Below are 10546 nucleotides of genomic sequence, written 5' to 3' on the forward strand. Positions count from 1 at the left end.
ATATACTGTTCAGTCAAGAGCTTCAAGGTGACCAGAACTGTGTGAGTCCTGTGGTATATGTGAGCTTGTACTGTTCGTTGATAGAATGCACAAGAATATAAATGGATTGCAGCAATAACATGAGATTAATACTTTGTTCCTTTTATTTAAGAGAAATGCTGTGATGTATGCCGTATTAAGTGAAAGCCCCTTTAGAGCTCTTTATCTCAGACCGCCTGCTGAGTGTGTTTCTCAAAAGACTGTTAGGATTACAATCCAACCATCAAACACACACACACACACACACAAACACACACACATACACACACACACACACACACACACACACACACACACACACACACACACACACACACAAATATTATACTCCAACACGTACACAGGCATGCACATACACACACACACAGACACAAATGCACACTTTGAGGTGCAGATAGGCATACACACACACACACACCTTCTCACTTACAAAATCCCCTTCTTTCAGAAGACTTATAGGCTCAGGATCTACTTGTCAAGTTCTTCATATCGTGCCACTCATTATGTGAATTAGGCTTTGGAGTGCCGCTATTTAAAAACCTGCATTATCCGTCACCAAAAACAGTGCGGGGGCGTTTATCAGCCCTGAGCTAGACGGGGTAGGCGCACAGAACTGTATTTTGGCAGGTGAGCCTTCAGGTGTGATATCTGATGTAATTGTGATGCAAGCCCTGCCGAATTTCGGGTTGCAGGACATCTTCAACGCGGTGATCAAACAGAACCCCTTCCTGGTGCACCAGCTGCCCTGCTTCTGGAATGTTCAGCTGTCGGATCACACTCGCTCCGAGAAGTGCTACAAAGACGTGGCAGACCTCAAGGTGAGTGAGAGAGGCAGGGAAAGATGAGAGCGGGAGGCATCTGGGTTAGAGTGACATAGAAAGGTGTGTGTGTGCACAAGTGTGTGTGTGTATGTGTGTGTGTGTGTGTGGTGTGTGTGTGTGTGTGTGTGTGTGTGTGTGTGTGTGTGTGTGTGTGTGTGTGTGTGTGTGTGTGTGTGTGTGTGCACGTGCATCAGTATGTGTGTGCACGTGCATCAGTGTGTGTTTGTATGTGTGTGTGTGCCTGTGTGTTTGGGTCACAGTTAGAGAGGCTGGGGCTGGGGTGAAGATGACTAACACCTACTGTTTGTGAATACAGCTGCCACAGACTGTATTAACGGCTCCTCCTCCCTCCTCCTCTCTGCGTTAGTCTTCCACAATCATGCTGTTCACTCCCCCCCCCCCCCTCTCTCTCTCTGTTTGTCTCTTCCCTGTGGAAATACCACACAAATGGTTACAAATTAAACCAAATTTCTCCGTCTCTCTCTCTCTCTCTTTTTGATCTTTCCCTCTACCTTTAAAAAAAATAAAAACCTCACAGGTGATCCACTGGAACTCTCCCAAGAAGCTGCGTGTGAAGAACAAGCACGTGGAGTTCTTCCGGAACCTCTACCTGACGTTCCTGGAGTACGACGGGAACCTTCTGAGGCGGGAACTCTTCGGCTGCCCCAGCGAGACCGACCACAACAGCGAGAATGTAAGTGGACCTGCACACCTGCACAAGTCCAGGCCAGGCCTGGGCCGGGCATCACTCTAAACACCAATCACTCAGCGGCTATCCTTTTCACAGCACACTTTTACTATATCACTATATCACCAGAATAGTTCAAGTGTGTCAGTTCACTGTCACTTGCAATGCAAATATGACATACATATACAGTATATACCACTTTCCTACTATTACAGCTGTAACAAATGTCACTATCTCACCAGCATCATGGGTCAGTTCACTGTCTCTTGAGGGAAAAATGCAAATATGACATACATATATGGTATATACCACTTTCCTACTATTACAGCTGTAACAAATGCACTGAATATTGACCAGTACATTTGACTTTGGAACCACTGTTTCAATGTCAGACACAATGTGATAGCATGGCAGGTTCAAGGTGCCTGAATCTGCTCCAGACACTAAAGGGTTAACTGTGTCTCAAACAGACGATCATAAGCTGAACTACATTAGCCTCCTCATGGGAGCAGCTTGATGCCTCCTGTGACAATAAAGACCCATATCCCCTCCAGGGATTGGGAGATAAACCGTTCTATTGGCACTGCCACAGCATGTCGATGCAGTTTTGCATGAACTGATTACAGTCCGTGCTCGGAATGGTTAGATAAGTAAGGTCAGTCCAGCCAAACTGGTTGGGTGGGATGGCTTAATGATTGAGGTATTGATCGGCGTGTTGACTCCTTGGCTGTCTTAATTTCTTTCCATTGCGTGCTGTCAGTTTGACAGAGTCAAGCAAAGAGGCTGGTTTGGTAAATCAAAAACAAACATAACATGTAAAATGTAATTAAACTCCAAATCATTCATATTACCTACAACATTAGAATTACTTGTGCTGGTTAAAAAGTACAACAGACGGGGAGAAATGCTAACACTATCAATACACTCTGATGCAATATAGCACAGTGTGGCCATGGTTACCACTCAGCTGATGTTTGAAGAGTGCTGCAAGTGATTGTAGTCAGTGAACTGTTTTCTCATTTTGTTAAGATGTACATTTAATTTGTGTTTAATTTGTGTTTAGACCTTGACTAATTACACTTAATTAGTTTGTCATAATTTCTTAGTCGCTCTGGTACATTTTTCAGCCTAGACATTTCATTCTGATGGCAAGTATTTATTTTTGAGCAAGTGATGGGCTTTGGCAGGTTATACATTGAGCGGTGCTGTTTACGAATTGGTTTGGGAAATACACTTACTCTTTTGAAAATGTTAAGGACGTTTGGAGAAATGTATCAAAGCAACTGATAAAAACTGTAATTACTAATTCAGAGCAGTATTTTTGTCCAGCTCAAATTGGCTTTTATCAGTTTTTTCGAGAGTACCTGCAAATGTGCCAGCATGGCAAATGGATGTGTTTGTTTCAGCTTCAGAAGACTCTGTTGGAGCTGGATGAGGACGACCCGTGCTACGAGTTCCGGCGGGAGCGTTTCACCGTGCACCGCACACACCTCTACTTCCTGCACTATGAGTACGAGCCCAGCGCCGACAACACCGACGTCACACTGGTGGCCCAGCTGTCCATGGACAGGTAGGTGAAATACACACACACACACACACACACACACACACCCACACACACACACATGGACAGGTAGGTGAAATACACACACACACACACACACACACACACACACACACACAAACACACATGAATATATGCAGTATGTGTTCACTCGAAGGAATGCACATTCTGATTTCTGCTCATGCATCTGCATATACCACATACGGAAACACACACACACAGATTCACACAAACAAACCCCTGCACGTATACACACACTGACACACACACTGCACCGTTCAGTGCACGATTCACTGCAACTGCTTGTGGGGCTTGAAATGAGATTTCCAATCTCCCAAGCAAATAGGGACGGCAGCTGTCACATGTGACCAAGAGGTAGACACGCACGAGAGGTGAAGCATCAGAGCGAGGGAATTATGGAAGTCAAATCTTGTGTATCACTTTACACATCTTTGTTTGTCGTGTATTCTGTGTACACACGTGTATGTGTGTGGGTGCGTGTGTGCGGTTGTATGTGTGTGTCTGAGTGTATGGTTTTTCATTGTGTGTGTGTGTGTGTGTATGTGTGTGTGACTGAGTGAATGGTTGTGGGTGTGTGTGTGTGAGTGTGTGTGTGTGTGTGTCTGTGTGTGTGTGTGTGTGTTTGTGTCTGTGTGTATGTGTGCGTGTGTGTGTGTGTGTGTGTGTGTGTGTGTGTGTGTGTGTGTGGATGTGTGTGTGTATGTGTGTGTGTGTGTGTGTGTGTGTGTGTGTGTGTGTGTGTGTCGCATGAGTGTGTGGTTGTTTGTGTGGTTGTTTGTGTGTTTCTGCATGTATGTGTGTGTATGTGAGTGTGTGTGTGAGCCTAAGGGGGTGTTGCTCGAGGCTATCTCTTGGGTTGATGGTGGATGGCCCATGGCGATGCACTGAATGCCATCGTTGGTAGGTTAACATAACCAGGATGCTGTGCGTTGCTTGAATCAGACTCCAATTCTGATCATTCTAATTCCCTCCCAGGTGGCAGCAGGACATTTCTGGCCTTTCAGTTTTCCCAACTGGAGATTTCAGCACCCGACTCCCGACACAGACCAGCACAAAAACCAGACACTAAATATTTAGTTGCACACTGACAGCAAAATAAATGGTTTTGTTTATCTCCGTTAATTAATGATGTAAGCAAATTTCCCAGAGAACACACAAGCAAGATTGCGAGTTTGAGAATAATGAGATGCAGTGGTGTTTAAGCTTTAGGCCAAACTCAATCTGAAATACTACACCAGACTCCTCATGAATCACAAACGGTAGAATATTGATGCTCCTATGAAGCTAATTGCCAATGGCTCTACACACTATATATACACTATATATTGAGGAGATAGTAATAATTTAAATCTTGCCTCCAAAGCAGATCGCTTGTACAGCAGTTTCTCCCTGGATTTATATATAAATTACATAATATATAGGGTTGGATGGATAGATAGGTACATAGATAGATAGAGAAAGAGATAGAGAGCTAGATGGATAGAGAGAGGGAAAGAGCGACAGAAGTGAAGCACTCTTCCTCCATTACTTCATTTTCTATTCTCTTTCTTTTGTTCTAATTTCAGTATGACAGGCTGACTCACGTTTGCCCTTAAAATTCTGATTTCCAAAAAAAATCAAAAAAAATTCCAAAGCCAGGTCGAAATTTCATTCCTGTCGCCGACTCAAGCAAGAATGCCCCTCACCATTTTCCACTTCTGTCTGCTGCTAAGAAAGACTCCTACAACACAAATAGTCCCCATCACAAGCCATAATAAGGATTTATGCAGGGGGGAACTGTTATCTTACAATAATTAAGATTAGAGCCAGAGGAGTGTCTGTAGTGATGCTCGTTAGCCCCCTCAGGACACCATGCTGAATGGGGATGAACGTGTTGAGGAACGGAGGGATTGGAGCTTATCTTTTCTCTGACTCGCTACATCTTTTCTTGTTTTTTTTCCCCTCTTTGTCGGGAAGTCGGATGTGAAGGATTTCCTTGATCATACAGAGTGGTTGTAAATCATATTTCTTAATGGATTGGGCTATTTATAGGCCTCCCCTTCTTGTTACGTTTGATTTGTGTAGTTTCAGAGGAGGGTGGGTGGGGATGTGGGGGTGCAACTGTAATCGTGCGACTTCAAAAAACCTTTTGCCTCAGATGCTCCTGGTTCCATTGTCGAACAAATGCATTGGATACAGTAGTTAGTCAGTAGGGGTTCCTCTCTGAGAGTATTTTTTCAACAGCCCAATTGTAATGGTACTGTAAAGCACGTATCGCAGGTTTATATCGAATTAAAACGTTTCCATATAAATGGAACCAAAGTTTTGGGGAAATGATAATCTTTTTCAGAATAGCTTAATAGCACTCCTAATAATATTAACCATTATCTGATTGTGTTTGCCCGGTGGAAATGAAGAGCTTTTTTTCCCCCCTTCCATCTCCACACTATATCATCCGTAATGAAATTCATTCCAATTGACCTAATGACTGTTAAAACACACTGTGGAAACTCCGCTTGATTCGTAGATTTTAATGAGTCTCGCTATCACATTTTCAACATTCAAGGGTAGAAAGAAAATGTTAAATTAACTGACACACTGACTGAATGTATTGCAGTAACCCCGTCGAATGAGACCATTATTCAACACGGGCCAGTGGTGGTGCAGAGCCATCAGGGTCGTATTGATGAGATAAGTTTGGTGGAGAGAGCCTTATTGACTTTATCCCTCCAGAGACCTGTCATTGATAAATAGATAGTCGCATTGTGTCTACCTACCAGGGTCAGCACAGTTCAGGAACGTTTTCACTGGCCCACGAGCCACAACTACTTTAGGCCATCTGTATGCAAAGAGTGATCCCTTACTGCCTGGTTCTTCTGACTGAGTTGATATAGTATAACAAGCGCACTTGCTGAGGTGAATTCAAGTTAAAGTTGAATATAGTCCACGATCGGATGTTAATGGAAGTCTCGCCACATCTGTTGGCTCATTTGCTTAAGTGTGCAGTGCGGTCGAATCGGCTCAGGAACTGGGGTTAATCTGGCAGTGTATCGACCAGTGTGCCACAGATCTGCATATCGGTCCTTAACTAGAATTAAGAGTTTGTGGTAGTGAAAGTGCAGGCTGTGATGTTTTATTGTTTCGTTACTTTTTTTGACTTTCCCCTGAACCTTTACTTGAACACTTGAGTGGGAATGAGTTTGAAATCTTTTAGTGTATTTTTTATACAACATAGAACACTAAAATCTCCCAATGACAGACAGCATTGTAAATTCTTTTTTACAAAAAGAATTATTAGCTTCATTGAACCACGAAAAAAGGGGTTTAAACTGAAATCATTGCCAAAAAAAGTAGCTAGTTATTAGAGTCATAATAGTGCTGGCATGATATATGCAAAAACTAGTAAACAATGACAAATGCGACGTTCCTTAGGCACAAAGGAATTTATGAATTTATTTACTTGCTTTCATTTCATAGTGTCTGCCAAATGATTCCAGACAGAGGTAATTCAATTTGCCGACTGTGAAAGGGATCATCCACTATTTATTTTGGCAGCCTAATTCATTTTGGCATGGCCTGGTGCGGGTTAGAGGGCAGAGAGCCTGCTGTGCTGGTTTGAAGAAGGTTAATGGCTTTGCTGAGGTACGGATATTGTTCCTGAGTGGTTAATGCTCGCTCAGGTTCCGGAGTGGGTTATGTGTTTAGTCGTTGTTTAGAGCTGTGTTCGTCTTTAACCTGTCTTGTTAATGGTTGTTGATGGCATTTTTTCTCTCTCTCACTTTCTGTGTGTGTGTGTGTGTGTGTGTGTGTGTGTGTGTGTGTGTGTGTGTGTGTGTGTGCGCGTGCTATAGGCTGCAGATGCTGGAGGCCATCTGTAAGCACTGGGAGGGCCCCATCAGTCTGGCTCTCTACCTGTCGGACGCCGAGGCCCAGCAGTTCCTGCGCTACGCCCAGGGCTCGGAGGTGCTGATGAGCAGAGGCAACGTGGGCTACCACATTGTCTACAAGGAGGGGCAGTTCTACCCCGTCAATCTGCTGCGCAACGTGGCCATGAGGCAGGTCAACACGCCCTACATGTTCCTGTCCGACATCGACTTCCTGCCCATGTACGGCCTCTATGAGTCCCTCAGGTGAGCAGCACTGGCCCCATCCAGGATTCAGAGCATGGCTCACAGGCCTTTTCATATTATTTAAAATAGAAGCTCACTTCTCAAGTTTCTCTTTTCCTCTCATCTTTTTTTCCATTTGATATTTTTTGATTGATTATCTTTTGTTTAAAAAATGGTTTAAAACTTTTTCTCTGGCTGGTTTTTCTTTTAATTTCACTGATCCATTGTGTGTTTTTGATCATGGGGAAAAAAGACTCTGGAATCAAATTTCCAGAAGGTTCTGTATGAGAGTGTTCAGAGCGCCCTCTCGTGTTCCCCCCTCAGGAAGTCTGTGGTGCAGTTGGACATGGCCAGCACCAAGAAGGCTCTGGTGGTGCCGGCATTCGAGACGCTCCGATACCGTCTGTCCTTCCCCAAATCCAAAGCTGAGCTTCTGTCCCAGCTGGACATGGGCACTCTCTTCACCTTCAGGTAAAAGACAGACTTTTTCTCTCTCTCTCTCTCTCTCTCCCTCTCTCTCTCTCTCTCTCTCTCTCTCTCTCTCTCTCTGTCTCTCTCTCTCTGTTATGTTTACTCTGCATGACTCCAGGCTACCTAACCCGTTGAAACATATTTTCTTCTCGTTTTCTCTCACTTTCTTCCCCTCTCTCTGTCTCTCACTCTCCCTCCCTTTTGTCTCTGATACTTTTTTTCTAACTTTCTTTCGCTCTCTGACACACACTCAAAGGAACGATCTAGGCCTAACAACTCAGAGAAAGCCCCCGCATCACTTCCATGACAGCGAGATCAAGTACTCAAGCGCCTCTCAGAAAAAAAAAGAGAAATGTTCTTTAACAGTCAAAAAGCCAGAATAAATTCTGTGCTTCAGCCAACAAGGGCATTTGAGGTTTTTATTCAGTCAGCAAGGGAGAAGTGTGGAGGAGCTCATAAATGAAGATGTGGAGTATAGCAAAGTGCCCTTGGTGCTTTCTCTAAGTAACTAATAGTCCAGACCCGGCCTAGAACTGGTCCCAGATCAGATGCAGTGGTGTTGTTGTGTTGTTGTGTTGTTGTTGTGTTGTTGTGTTCAGTCCAGCAGAAGGCAGAGCACTGAAAGAAAGCAGGTTGATAGGGCATAGCAGCGTTTTTCATTTGCATGTCCAGAGTAAGCGGTTTACATTGGAATTGCCTGTAAGCGTTATTCTGCTTAGAAGATTTTGCATAAATAACAGTTGCCACTGACAACACTGTAGTGTAGACACAACTGTGACAGGTATCCCTGCTCTGTCCTCACCACCACAGAAACGCACTCCTTAGAAACATATTTGAGTGTATAGTATCGGTTTACGTTGTCAGAAAAAGTGCCCACATTTGCACGTTCACACAGCCCTTTAAATGGGACAAATCTAGCTCTGCACTTCTGCACATCCCGTTTACCGGGTTAAGGAAAGCAGCAGTTGGGTTTACATAAAATGTAGCAATGCTGTTGTTTTGTGAAAGCTTGTCAATAAGCTACTTTCTTAAATGGATGTATAAACACACTGATGGACAGTCTCAATCTCCGTGCTCCCATACTTCTATGTAGAATTCATTTTTGATTTCCACTCCCCATTTGGGTGTTAACAGCAATCTGTACTGGTTACCTAGGTATCATGTTTGGATGAAAGGCCACGCCCCCACCAACTTTGCCAAATGGCGGACGGCCACCACGCCCTATCACGTGCAGTGGGAGGCGGACTTCGAGCCGTACGTCATGGTGAGGAGGGACGCCCCAGAGTACGACCGGCGATTCGTGGGCTTCGGCTGGAACAAGGTGGCCCACATCATGGAGCTGGATGCCCAGGTACAGCCCTGGGCTGACTCACTGTGTCTTCTCCTTTCTCACTCCTTAAGAAGATTTTAGACGCAATTTATCTTCAAAGGGAACAAGCACCTGGAACGTTAAGTGTGTGTGTCCCTGGAGTGCAAGCCCAAAAAGTCTTTGATTTCAAGATAAAATCACAAATAGGCTTATGATTGCACAGGGGAATACACTTTTATTTTCCGCTAATATCAGACTTGATTGAGAAATGCTAGGAGGAGATTTTAATGAAAAGGAAAGATTAAAGTTTAGCTCCATTACTTAATATTTGTGCGTGTAAGACTCATCAGAATAAATCATAATGAAAGCTTCTCCGTCTTTCTTTCTCTCTTCGTTCTTTCTTCCTTTCTTTCTTTCCAGGAGTACGAGTTTGTGGTTCTGCCCAACGCCTACATGATCCACATGCCTCACGCGCCTAGTTTCGACATCACCAAATTCCGCTCCAACGAACAGTACCGCGTCTGCCTCAAGACGCTCAAGGAAGAGTTCCAGCAGACCATGTCCCGCCGCTACGGTTTCGCCGCGCTCAAGTACATGACGGCGGAAAACAACAGCTAGCCCAACCTTTCCGTCCAAATGACACAAGCACACACTCTCCAGTTCACTCCAACAAAAGACTTGCCACCTGAGAATCCCGTAACAGACCTTCGTCAGGGTTGCCAGGTTGCAGACTGACTGCAGACAATTCCGAAAGTGAAAATAAGACTTTTTTCTCCAACCAGAGGGTTTGTCCTCAAGGCTATTGTGAACACGGACGCTGTACAGCTGCAGTTATGGACATGACCTTTTGACTCCTGTTTGTTTTCTTTCTAAACATAACAGACATCGCAAGGAATGGCTGGCCCAATCCTCACTCCATTATGCATTTCAGCCCCTTAAAATACACAGATACACAGAACTCTAAACAGAACTCTAAACAGAACTGTTCTCCTCCTGAACTGAATTCAAGTTTGGGTTGTCAGGTAATCGTGCAAAAGGCATGTTCCTGTTAGCCAATTTAATTCAATACCAGTTCAATGCCGATGGAATACCAGTGTCAGATGACCTACGTGGTTGTTTTTCACTGTTCGCAGGGACAATTTGATGCAGTATCAACATGGAAACTATTCCTCTTTTTACAAAACTGCATCACTGAAACATATATTTCTCTTTTCATACATCATGCTTTCAAAATGACATTTTGACAAGTCAGCGAAATGAAGAGAGAAGGGCAAGCACCCCACTGGATCTTGACCAATCACAAGTAAACTGGACCGGTGATATTGTCTGCCCCTGGCCACCCATTGGCTGACTCTATTCATGTGTGTTATACAAATGTGCCAAATGGGCTTATATTTTCACAAATGGACAGTGTTTGTGTCAATACCGAAGAAAAGACAAAGGGATTGTTTTAGTCTTACAAATTCTTTCTTTTTTTTTTCAAAGGGAAATAATTTAAAAATACCATCCATTGTATAATGCTGTTAAGTACTGTGAAGAAAAAAA

The 10546-nt window shown here is 43.9% G+C and overlaps 1 protein-coding gene across 1 annotated transcript in view; it reads left to right on the top strand.

Annotated features, from left to right (window-relative positions):
- The window catches only part of LOC308375661 (xylosyl- and glucuronyltransferase LARGE1-like), a gene marked incomplete at both ends in the record, with an annotated part of 38825 nt that extends 29206 nt beyond the window's left edge, over nucleotides 1-9619 (top strand). Inside the window, 7 exons of the mRNA XM_080851840.1 lie at nucleotides 732-857; nucleotides 1399-1554; nucleotides 2955-3118; nucleotides 6964-7242; nucleotides 7546-7692; nucleotides 8848-9043; nucleotides 9422-9619. Coding sequence (XP_080707966.1) covers nucleotides 732-857; nucleotides 1399-1554; nucleotides 2955-3118; nucleotides 6964-7242; nucleotides 7546-7692; nucleotides 8848-9043; nucleotides 9422-9619 — 1266 coding nt within the window. The remainder of the gene's footprint in view (nucleotides 1-731; nucleotides 858-1398; nucleotides 1555-2954; nucleotides 3119-6963; nucleotides 7243-7545; nucleotides 7693-8847; nucleotides 9044-9421) is intronic.
- Between the last annotated feature and the right edge of the window lie 927 nt (nucleotides 9620-10546).

The sequence above is a fragment of the Sprattus sprattus genome (genome assembly GCF_963457725.1).
Source record: "Sprattus sprattus genome assembly, chromosome: 14".
In the NCBI taxonomy this organism is placed as follows: Eukaryota; Metazoa; Chordata; class Actinopteri; order Clupeiformes; family Clupeidae; genus Sprattus; species Sprattus sprattus.